The 12,806-nt window shown below is 38.8% G+C and overlaps 2 protein-coding genes across 2 annotated transcripts; one reads left to right on the top strand and one right to left on the bottom strand.

The window, feature by feature from the left end:
* Positions 1-351: 351 nt before the first annotated feature.
* On the bottom strand, positions 352-3,391 carry LOC131682361 (transmembrane 9 superfamily member 4-like). Its single transcript, XM_058963781.1, has 8 exons — positions 3,214-3,391; positions 2,659-3,047; positions 2,446-2,601; positions 2,103-2,383; positions 1,831-2,040; positions 1,175-1,776; positions 977-1,115; positions 352-915 (listed from the first exon to the last, which is right to left on the bottom strand). Exons 1-8 carry the CDS (start codon positions 3,223-3,225, stop codon positions 815-817), a joined length of 1,890 nt encoding a protein of 629 aa, XP_058819764.1. The 5' UTR covers positions 3,226-3,391; the 3' UTR covers positions 352-814.
* Positions 3,392-5,294: 1,903 nt separating this feature from the next.
* Positions 5,295-8,704, top strand: LOC131682360 (DNA topoisomerase 3-alpha-like). The gene is made up of 4 exons (XM_058963780.1): positions 5,295-5,565; positions 5,627-6,260; positions 6,315-6,572; positions 6,656-8,704. Exons 1-4 carry the CDS (start codon positions 5,416-5,418, stop codon positions 8,617-8,619), a joined length of 3,006 nt encoding a protein of 1,001 aa, XP_058819763.1. The 5' UTR covers positions 5,295-5,415; the 3' UTR covers positions 8,620-8,704.
* Positions 8,705-12,806: the final 4,102 nt, after the last annotated feature.

Below are 12,806 nucleotides of genomic sequence, written 5' to 3'. Positions count from 1 at the left end.
AGTTAGACTAGCCACCCGACACGTGTGTACCCGTTTTACCCCAATTCCTCCCATAACTCAACTATAAAGTTAAACCTGGTTCTACATTTCAGAAAGAGGCTGAATGCGGTTGATCAAAAGTAGTTCTTAAGAAGAAAAATTGTGGGGAATCGATTGAAGATAGTTAGAATGACTGCACGAAACGTGTGTACCGGTTTTACCCCAACTCTACCACACCGCAAATCTCTAAGCACTCAAATTTATGATTTATTGGAACTGACTGTAAGACTAGGGAAAACAGTCGATCAACTATGTACTGTACCTATAATTCTATGAGATTAGATAAAACCTAAGTTGGAAAAAAAACAAACCTTGACATGATCAGCGTTGAGTTTATTTACGTGTCACTTTTGTTCTGTGGTCAAGAGATTTCTCCCCTACCTTCTTACAAACTAAATTGAAACGATTGAATGTAATTCCTAATTTCTTTTAGTGGATTCATATTGACATTCACTCAGCTAATAACACATTCTCATCACACGCAAACATATCTAAAACTTAGTCGCATTTGTTCCTCGCTCGTTTTCGAAGCTAGTATAAATAGATACAACACATCATGATTCACCTGGCCTACAAGCAGTGATTCTGTGTATGGATTGAAAGGGTTTAGTGCAGGAGATATCCCAAACATTTTGCTCATTCCGTAGTACTTTCTCGTATTGGTACACAAAGTTCCTTGGAGCACACGAGCTAAATATCGCACAATTTTATTCAGTCCCTTATCGATTATCTTTCGTTAGTTTCGTGGGTTGTTAGTCTAGTCAACACTACAAAATTAGTCAATCTTCACGGCACCATAAATCTTCCGTATGAAGCTATATGCGGCGAAGAATCCAATTGTTCCCGTCAACACATAGAACGTGATCACCATGAGACCTAATCATAGAAAAAAATGCTGTTATAAATATCAAAGGGCATATTTTTCGAAGATACCGACCGGTATAACCGAGGTACAGCAAAGTTGGAATAAATTCCGTAATTTCAAGCTTGGTGAAGAAGTAAAATATGCTGTAGAACAGAATGTACGCAGCTGATCCACCGGAAACGATGAAGCTTCGCCACCACCAACGATAGTCCTAGATATGAAAGACATTTTATAATTATCCGTTACGACCTAAAAATCTAATGATAATACCTCGGCACAAAGCTGAAAGTACGTCATGACGATAGAAATTTGTCCGCAACTCACGACCAGGATACAGAATACGAGGAACAAAAAGCCGAACAAGTAATAAAACTGGTTCTGCCAGATGGCCGAAAATATGAAAAACAGTTCTATGAAGACAGCCCCAAACGGTAGGATACCTGCCATTAGAACACACAGTCCAACATTCATGTACCAGTGCTGATGAGGAATTTGTCTGGGGATCATGTTTGTCCTCACTGGATGTTGATAGGCTTGCTTTCTAAAACCAAAGTAGTATCCCAGATAAACCAGCGGTAGTGATATGCCAAACCACAAGCACAACAACGCCACCATCGTGCCAAAAGGAACGGCTCCACTCGAGTCCTTATCCCAGATGAAAAAGTTCAATATGAAACATGTTCCAAATACAAGTCCAGGGAAAAGCGTGGCGGTTAGGAAAGCAGCTCGCTCCCAGTTTCGTCCCTTCATAGTCTTATACAGACGAGCGGAGAAATATCCGGCAATCAAACCCATGAACACATACAGCATTATTCCAGCGGTCATTAATGCCCCTCGAGACGAGGGCGACAACATTCCCAACATAGCAATAACTGCAAGATAAATGTTTTAATAAAAAAACAGATTTCGAAGCAAGCTTTACCTACTGATTGTAATTAAGGCCATGAAAAATATCTGGATTCCACTGCCTATCACTGCAGCAAACAGTCGGGGATGCCTCGGCGGACGGAATACATCTCCATGAACTAACTTCCATCCCGTTTCCTCCAAGGTATCTTCGATATTAACACTATCGTCCGTGTTGTATTTTGCAATGTCTCGTCGCAATGTTCGAACCATAATCATTGTCAGAATACCTGGAAGAAATTGAAGCTTGCAGGTGGTGAACGTTTACCAATACGTTTTTGCAGGTACTAACCAGAAAGGAAAAACACCACAACCAAAGAATTAATAATACTGAACCAATGAATTTGAACATCGTTCATTCCTAAATAGATATCCCATCGTGAGGCCCATTTCACCGAAGAATCCTGCCACTCGACAGAGTAGGTGAAAAAGAGTTGCGTGTGACCAGCATGAACGGTTACTGGTTGTGGCCTTGGATTTTCGGGAAAACTACACGTATCTCCTTCGAAGTGGATTTCGTTCATATGCACAGATAACGTTTCTACTTCAAATCCAACGACGCGATACTGGTTCCTGTTGATGTAAAAAACATGTTAACTAGTAATCCAAACTGACATTTTATTCGTCAATCATACTCGCTGTGTAGATGATAGAATAGTCGGAACTTCAAATGATTATTGATGTAAACATTGTTACCGTCAGTTTGACCAAGTCGATACCCGTGTTCGACCTGAAGTTCGTTTGTATCTGGATTCACAAATTTGGTCGCCACTGGCAGGTTATCAACAATCCTGCAAGCAGAAATTCAACAACATTATGCACGATTATACTACGTTGAAAATACTTACAAATGTACAAAGTATTCGTGCCTAATTCTCTCGGCAACCTTCTCCGATTGTTCTCGATCCCAGTTTAGCGGTCGATCCTTGCTATTACACAAAAGCTTACATCGTACATTATCAGCCATCCTGACTTCATACGGAGTGTTTACAATTCGATCACCACGAAGCACTTCGCCGAGGTTCTCACTCTTGTACACCAGTGTCCCGTTTTTGGGCAAGCAGAACTGCAATGAGTAGTACTCGTAGGGGAGCTGTGTGTGGGTGCTAGTCATTTTGACAGCCTTAACATCAATCTTTTGTCCTTTCTTAAACTCTACCGGAGCTACTCCCGGGACGTAAAAGGTTTGCACTGCTAAACATTGCAGTATCACTACCGCTAATGTAACAAGCAATCGCTGCATTGGGGGAAGAAAAGTGGAAGGCCGATTAAATTGGTTGTTGCGCGTGGAAAGTTCAAAAGTTCATTAATGATACATAGAGAAAATTAGAAAAATAATTAACGTGTCACACAACTGTTTTCACTTTCCATGTGTGGAAATGCTGATATTATTCGAAACTTACCGTACTGTTCATCTCGTCGAATACCGAAGCCGTGATTGAGCTCACTTGATATTAATACATCTGAACTGTGCGAATTTGGAAAATAATTCAGTAGATAAACAGGAAAATCGAAGGACCTCAAATCCGAAGATGCAAGGAATTTCTTCGTTTTCTTTTCTTCGTCTTACAATTAGTTGACAGCTTGGGCTGTCGGCGTGCTTCACGGGATACATGTTTTGTCTGTTTTGTTCATCACGAAAAGGTTGCTTTTCTTTAGTCCATCTATTATTAGGTCAACCCGGTCGACCACGGTGATGAAGACATCCCTAATAAAAAAATATACACGAACTTTAACCCTTATAGTCCAACGTTTCCACATATTGTTTGGAATATACCCTGAACAGGTCGTTAGGCTCTTGGCTCATAAGATGTTTATTAGGGATTATTTTTTGCTGTTAACCCAAATAAATGTACAATAACAAAACAATCATTAAATAATTTTAATTTTTCACTGTGACATGTAGCTACAGAACACTAGATTAGGATTGTCGCTATCTTCAGCAAATTGACTCCACATTATAGCTCTGAGAACTGACATACAAGTAAAATTTTCAACTTGTGTAAGAAATTAAACTGTTGCTTTGCAATGACAACAGCAAGTAGCAACTTGCCACTGGTCGGCGCTTCGATCGGCCAGCAATCGCTATACGGGACTTCTATGCAAACTTGGATACAATGGTGATTCACGCATGCGAATCTGTATGCGATGGTGATTTCCAACGAATTTTCATTTAAATGTTTACACCAGCTTTTCGGACTATTGTGATTAGCACGCGCAACCGGGTGCGTCGTGTAGTCTCGAGAAAATTCGGCCGTATGTGAACATGAATGTATGCGCTTAAGGTAAATATTGTTAAAAGTAGAGTGTTCCGCTCTTAGCAAAAAACAACCAACGCCAACTATTAGGTTGAAAGTAAAACTTTTAAATTAATCAAGAATAATAATCAAAGTAAAAGTTTTCCTTTTAAGCAAATGAAGAATAGTACTCAAAACAAAAGTTTTCTTTTTAAACTAAGAGCATGCGTTGGTTGTTTTTTGCTAAGAGTGAAATACAACTATTTTCACCAACATTTTTTTTTCTGTGTATATTGGTAATATTTTAGACATCTCGATACGGCTTAAAAGCAAACTATCAAAATTCTCTTTGAAAGGAAATACCGTTACTAGCTAAGCACAGTTCATGGCAATTAATGAAAGAGAAAACTTTTCTCTTTTGTTTGCTACCAACATCCGTGATTGGCGAGATACGGTTTGCTCGGAATTTCCTTTCAAAGAGAATTTTGACAGTTGGCTTTTAAGCCGTAATCATATGTTTGTCGAGACATAATGTTATATTGATTGAATAAAATCTAAGTTCATATTGTCGGAACAATACAAAAACATCACCTCTAATGGTTACTATTTTCCACAACATTCCGAATAGAAATGTACAGTAACATAACCATGATTTTACACTGTGACAGTACAGTAATTTTACAATAATTTACAGTAAGCTTTAGTGTTATGGTACAATACAAAAACAATAAACTTTAACGTTTTTACAGTAAATTTCAATGTAAAATAGACTTTTACGGTGAAAAAGGGGGGTGGTTATGTATCTTAACATTAAAAAAATCAATTTTTCTCCATACATTTTTTTCTCGAAAACAGTAAAATTTAATGTGAATGCACTGTATCAGTTTTTTGCTGAACAGTGCAATTTATTGTTACATGAAATTTTATTGTAAATCTACTGTGAGAACTTTGCATCCAACAATGTGTAAACAATAATAACTATAATATTTATTGCTGTATGATTTTTTGTAGGGTAAATGCTATTTTAAAATTCTGTCCGGGATAGGTTTATTGTTTGGACTATGGTTTTTAACTATGCAGGATAGATTCAAAGTATTTTTTCCATTTAAATTCATTGCGTCTTCGGCCCCAATGAAAGACCTAGCTCGATTTGATGGCGCCGCATACAAATCATTTCAGCAACACGCCAGAGTCGGAGGTATTGTAGCAAGTGAAACACGCTCGCTTAACGCGGGTTTTCAAAACAACTGTCAGTTTCATTCATATGCATTTTGTGGAGATTGTTTTGTGTCGCGTTCTGATTTGATTTTCCTTTGTATTAATTTAAAGTTCAGGTATTATTTATATTGTTATTGAGTCAAAACGTGAATGTTCCGAGGGATTTTCTTCAGCACGATAAGAAGATTATACTGTAACGTTGAAAACAGGAATGTTGCAATGAAGTATCTCAACGTTGCTGAAAAAAACGATGCCTCCAAAAATATTGCTAATTTATTGTCGCGAGGGACAGCACAACGGGTTTGTTCGGAGCATTGCTATGTTGTTCGTTAATTACTATTAGTTTTGAAATTGATTCTAGCGTGAAGGATTTTCCCCGTATAATAAAATCTACGAGTTCGACTACACAATTAGAGGCCAGCGAGTACAAATGGTGATGACTTCCGTTTCCGGCCATTTATTAAACTTTGAATTTTTGGCATCGTTCCGAGGTTGGCACAGTTGCAATCCGGAACAACTCTTTGAAGCTCCAGTTCGAAAAGGCTGCCCGGAGAATGCGCAAAAAATAAAGAAGACCCTGGAACGCGAGATTCGTGGATGCCATGCACTGGTTATATGGACTGATTGTGACCGGGAGGGAGAGAACATCGGTTTTGAAATCATCGAGGTTTGTCGAGCAATTAAACCACAAATTCGAGTACTGCGAGCGAAATTCTCAGAAATTACAACACCTTCAGTGACACGAGCAATAGAAAATCTTGCTGAACCGGACGAACGACAAAGCGAGGCAGTTAATGTGAGGAGCGAATTAGACCTACGAATAGGAGCTGCTTTCACACGATTTCAAACCATGCGGCTGCAAAATGTTTTCCCGGAGAAAATAGTCAACAATCTGGTTTCGTATGGAAGCTGTCAGATTCCAACGTTAGGATTTGTTGCGCAACGGTATAAGGAGATTGAAAGGTTTATTCCACAAGCTTTTTGGAAAATCCGATGTATATACATTGTTTTTGATTGAGTATGTGGTATACTTATCGTTTCTCTTTTAGTGAACCATACTATTAATGACCTTACGGTAGAGTTCAATTGGGCAAGGAATCGACTCTTTGATAAACAGTGCTGTGAAGCATACTTGATGCTCTGCCAGTCGGAGCCGCTTGTAAAAATCGTCAGTGTTACAAACAAACCGAAAAGTAAATGGCGACCTACTCCAATGGATACGATCGAATTGGAGAAGTTGGGCTCTAGAAAACTTAAGATCAACGCCAAACAGACAATGACGATTGCAGAGAAGCTTTACACACAAGGTTCGTTTTTCGATTGATATGTTATTTGGAATTATACCGTTTGCTTCAAACTTCTTTTCTAACTCACGATTAATAATTCTTAGGTATCATAAGTTACCCACGTACGGAGACGAATATGTTTACCAACGACATACAACTGGGCCCATTGGTGGAGATGCAAGCAAACCATCCGAACTGGGGACCTTTCGCCCAAAAAGTACTTCAATGGGGACCAAACCCACGTAACGGAAAAAAGTCCGATCAAGCGCATCCACCGATTCATCCTACCAAGTTCGTAACGAATCTGGGCGGAGATGAGCAAAAAGTGTATGAGCTGATTGTGCGACACTTTCTGGCATGCGTAAGTAAGGATGCTGTTGGTGCAGAAACGATAGTTAATGCCGTGCTTGCAGAGGAAGAGTTTACCGCATCCGGGTTATGCATTCTTGAACGGAACTATCTGGAAGTTTATCCATACGATCGATGGAATTCGAAGGAAATTCACGCTTATCAGATAGGCAACACATTTGAACCGACGGATTTAGATCTTCACGAAGGGTCTACGACTGCACCGAACATGTTGACCGAGGCGGATTTAATTGCATTGATGGAGAAACACGGGATCGGTACTGATGCTACTCATGCGGAACACATAAACACGATCAAAGAGCGTGGTTACATCGGAGAAGCGGATAGAGGCTTTCTCGTCCCAGGAACGCTTGGGATGGGATTGGTCGAGGGTTATGAATCGATGGAACTCCCTCTTGCGCAACCAGAACTTCGAGCTGGGCTCGAAGCAGATCTGAAACTAATCTGCGAGGGAAGAAAAGATCCCAAAATTGTACTGGAAGAGCAGATTCAAAAGTATAAAGAAGCGTACAGAGTTATCACCGAAAAGGCGAGAGCCCTTGATCTAGCGATGGGTCAGCGACTCAACCATGCTCCGAGAGATGCTCCCACGAATCAATTCAGCTCTCGAGGAACTGCTTCCATTCAGGAAGTTTGTAAATGCCCTAAATGTGGCGAAATGATGTGTCTGAAAACGAAAAGGGATGGCAACGGATACTATTTAGGTTGCCTCGGCTTTCCCGACTGTAAAAATAGTGTTTGGTTTGATGAGAATATAAAAGAAGCTTCTGGAACGGAAGAGATTTGCCCGAAATGCGGTGGGTTTAACAAAAAGATGGGAATTAAATTCAAGCATGCTCGCTTCTACGGGTTTCTTAATCACGTGAATGATCAGTCTTACAAAACCTGTATCGTATGCGACGATAAGTTCCGTGATATTTTAGGAATCGACACCAGCTTAGTGAAGCAATTCCGAGCAAATGGCATTCGCGCAGATGTAGCAATTCCTCCTCGCGGAGTAGCTCCTAGCAATCCTGCTTACCCACGAGCTACGAACAATGCCAATCGATCGACTCAGAATCTTCCGAGCAACCGATCTAGCGGTTACGGTACCGGTAGTAGTAATTGGGGATCCTACAATAACGACGATGATGATGATCGACGAGGCGGGGGAGGTGGAGCAATTGCATCCGGGCGAACAAATGTCACCGCGAGTAGCGGTTGGGGAAGTAGCTGGAACACTTCAGCGAATCCGAACACATTGAATGCCTCCAACATAACACGAACCAGAAACCCGCCACCACAGCCAGCACGATCGAGTGACGAACAAGTTATGTGTCGTTGTCCTCTGCCAGCCAAGGAATTTACAGTTAAAAAAGAAGGCCCTAACAAGGGACGCCCGTTCTTTACTTGTTCAAAACCACAAAATGAGCAGTGTGGCTTCTTTCAATGGGCTGACGAAAATACCGCTCCGCAAACTGCATCGGGATCCTCGTGGGGCACTCAACCTAGACCACCCCCAAGTGGGAATAGTTCTTTTGTTGGAAATTCGTCCGAATGGGGAAGGTCGAATGTTAACAATAATGGTGGCCGAGGAGGAAAGAGCACAAATAACCAAGGAGCAGGAGACCGAACTAAAGCAACAAGGAAGTGTGGATTCTGCCGACAGGAGGGTCACACAAAAGCAAAGTGTCCTCAGCGAGAAAGTATGGACTATTGATGTGCGTTGGTCAGCAACCTGTTATACTTTATATTTAGCTGAGGTTATGCTGTTATACTACTTGTACATAAAAAGTACTACTAGACACATGGCTCTTTCTTTCTTTTTTGAATCTTCGAAAGTCATATAATCAGGAGCTTGTTCGTGAACAAATTTGAATACGTCGTTTTTTTATATGAGGTTGACTTTAGATTGCTGTGTGCTACAGTGATTTTGAACTTTTCAAGAGACCTAGTGCAACTTGTAGAATCCATGAAATGCAATACAAAAAACGCTTTTAATCCACCTAACAGTGTGACGAGACATTTCTTATAACTCTTATCACTTTGCGAATATTATATCAATTGAGAACATTTAGTAATTGATGTATCGCGATGTTTTCGATAACGCATACTAAATGGGACAGTGGCAGGACGCAGAGAAACGCTCAAATCAGCATACAAGCAGAACTTTATTTATTCATCGATAGCATACTTTTCTATCTACCTTTCGTTTCTTCTGCTGTAAATATTTTGCATCGGTCATCCAATCATTGAATGCCTACTAGAAGTATGTGCTAGAAAATGCATAAAAATCACAGCAAAGAGACGGGAATAAAAAGTATACTAACACTGCATATTTTTATTTCTCAGTGTAGGACAACATCAGTGCTAGAAATCTCACAGACTAAACCAAATTAATGGAAAGGGGCGAATATGGCCCATAAAGTAAAAGGACAAACGAATTATTACTAATGCTCTGTTCAGAGCTTCAAAAATTCAAAATCAGTTACCTATCTCTGTATTTATAGAAACCAACATTCAGATTCACTGCATCCCTCATTCATCAACTTTCCAACTGACTGAAATTTCGTGCAGAAACGAATGCTTGAGTGCAGAGGAAGAATAAATTCCTTCACCAACCAAAGCATTCATTTGTTATTATAAGGACAGTTTGAAGACATTTCCATTTTCGAGCATAAGTGAACTGCGTAATCTACATCTGGTGCACTTTTGCTCAATAATCCCTCTCAGAAAACAAAATTCAGTTGCTTATGAAACCAAACATATCCGAACCTGAATGCGGTGTGTCAGGAGAACGAAAGACGAGGGAAACGAGCCAAACATTTCATTCTTCGCGGCGGGCATGAATTAAATTTCGTTTCTTTTTCATGTTCAAGCAGGGATGTCAATTTTTTGAGCTTTAACTCTGGGAATACCATATCTAAATTAGTTATTGGAGAGACGTTTCGAGTTCCTCTCGTCAGAATATCCGACACCTGCTTAGTAAAGAATTTTCTCCTTAGTGGAAAAAAAAGTTTTAACCCAACTTTTTCTCCACCAAGGAGAAATATTGCATATCTAAGTTCTTCAATCAATACATTGTGTAGGGAAAACTGAATTTTCCTCAAGTGCTGGACCAAAAAATCAAACCTTTTTGAAATTTTTTTGAAGTGCATGCTCTCAATAGCGTTTCCTCAAATTTCCAACGCGATTGAGAACTGAGAACTGAAGTTGCAGCTCTTGACATCACGCTACCTCTGATGTGCTAGTGTATCTTTCCATATTTTGCGTTGCGTATAAGACGTCAAACCCCTACAAAAGACTAGTCCCACATTCAACAAAACGTCGAGCAAAGTGGATCAGCGTAGAACGTTTGTTAAACAAAATTTTCTGCAAGGGAGTCCATAGTTGATTCGAAAATGGAGATTAAATGCATTTTTATTGTTTATTGCTTTGATAGTTTGATTTTTGAAGCACTTCGTTATCACACTTTTATTGACTACCAAATGTATTACAACAGAATGAACCAAAAGAGATGCGGAAAATTAAAGAAATACGAGCCAATAGATGTGGAAAATTTAGAAATAACAGAAGCTTATGAAAAGTTAACTGAAAAATTAACAAGTGTGAGGAAAGCGTTAGAACATGTGAAAGATCCAATGACACCGAACAGAAAAAGAACAATAGAATCATTATTGAAAGCGAGAAAACAAATGAAGATGGCTAAAACAAGAGAAGTAGACACAACATTGTTTAAAGAAAATATCAGCATAAAAAGACATGATTATTATGTAGCTGTAAGAGAACATAACGAAAAGGAATTATTTAAATTTTACAATGAGTTACAAGATTACGAAGTAGGGGAAAGAATCAAAAGGTCATATAAATATTTAAAGCACTTTATTGGACGGAAGGAGCCAAAGAAACCATTGATAACAATGAAACAATGGTTAGCAGAGCTGGAACTAACGGAAGGTGACCCAATTGTAATCAAATCTGACAACGAACAATTAACAGAAGAACCAAGTAGGGAAGAAATCAAGGGTATAGTGAAAGGACTAGTAAATGGAAAAGCGGCAGGTTTAGATAAACTGAAAAACGAATATGTCAAATATTGCGATGAAAGTAGCATAGAAGAGCTATATCAAATGATAAGGAAAGTATGGATAACCAATAAAATACCGGAGCAATGGAAAAGATCAGTGCAAATACCGATACCAAAAAAGAAAAGACAAAAGAGACAGCATACTATAGAAGGATAACATTAACTAATATAGGCTATAAAATAATGTTGAAAACATATGCAGGAGATCCATGATTCCACCCCAAACAACGTTTATACAGAATAGATCTACGGGCAGTCAAATATTTTATGCACGAAGATGCATGGAAGAAAATTGGAATAGTGGTAATACCATAATTTTAATGTCAATAGATATTAAAAAAGCATCCGATTTTGTTGAATTTTCATCGGTAAGTAGTATTAGAGAAACATTATGTAAATGAATGTAACTGTAATCTAAATACTATTATGTATAGGTTGAACATATCTTGAGGGAACTCAATGTACCTGAACACATTCTTAATAGGGTTCTTCAAGCGATATCAACAGAAAGTACGAGTGTGCTTTGGGAAGGTGTTAGAACCGAAAAAAGAACTAAATCTAAAGGAATCAAGCAAGGTTGCCCCCTATCACCGTACATATTTACACTAATTATCCAAAAAGTGCTAAAGGAAGTAAAACAGTTATATCCCAATATTAATCTATTACTGTATTAAAAATTACTGTACTGTAACAGTGAAAATCATGGTTTTGTTACTGTACATTTCTATTCGGGTAACAAATGACAGCGGCAAATCGCCCAAATGTTGCATTTGAAATAGCGCCCTAATTGCCAGCAATTTGCTGGCAAATTAAAGGGCAATTAGCGCATCCGAGTTGGCAAATAGCCCCCCGATAGCTATTTTCTAAGAGTATGCGTTGGTTGTTTTTTGCTAAGAGTGAAAAACAACTATTTTTACCAACATTTTTTTTCTGTGTGTATTGGGAATATTTTAGACATAATGTTATATTCATTGAATAGAATCTAATGGCGTTTTCGTTTTTTCTTGGTGCTACACCGGTGTAGTGCAAAGAAAGAGATAGACTGATTACACCCAAGTTTGAATGAGTGTAGCACCGACTACACCGGTGTAGTGCACTGTCAAAAACGAATATGCCATAAGTTCATATTGTCGGAACAATACAAAAACATCACCTCTAATGGTTACTATTTCCCAAAACATAGGTTTATTGTTCGGACTATGTCTCAAATGTTTTTTAACTATGCGGGGATAGATTCAAACTATTTTTTTCATTTAAATACATTGCGTCTTCGGCCCCAATGAAAGACCTAGCTCGATTTGATGGCGCCGCATATAAAATTTTTTCAACTCTGGCGTGTTGCTGAAATGATTTAATCATTTCAGCAACACGCCAAAGTTGGAGGTATTATAGCAAGTGAAACATGCTCGCTTAACGCGGGTTTTCAAAACAACTGTCAGTTTCATTCATATGCGTTTTGTAAAGATTGTTTTGTCGCGTTCTGATTTGATTTTCCTTTGTATTAATTTAAAGTTTAAACATATCTTGAGGGAACTCAATGTACCTGAACACATTCTTAATAGGGTTCTTCAAGCGATATCAACAGAAAGTACGAGTGTGCTTTGGGAAGGTGTTAGAACCGAAAAAAGAACTAAATCTAAAGGAATCAAGCAAGGTTGCCCCCTATCACCGTACATATTTACACTAATTATCCAAAAAGTGCTAAAGGAAGTAAAACAGCTATATCCCAATATTAATCTATTGGAAATGAATAATGCAAGGTTACCTGTCATACTCGCGTTTGCAGATGATTTATTAATTATAGAACTATAGAAGAAATA

Source organism: Topomyia yanbarensis, chromosome 2 (assembly GCF_030247195.1).
Source record: "Topomyia yanbarensis strain Yona2022 chromosome 2, ASM3024719v1, whole genome shotgun sequence".
NCBI lineage: Eukaryota > Metazoa > Arthropoda > Insecta > Diptera > Culicidae > Topomyia > Topomyia yanbarensis.
Note: the sequence above shows the minus strand (reverse complement) of the source record. Positions and strands in the feature narration are given on the sequence as shown.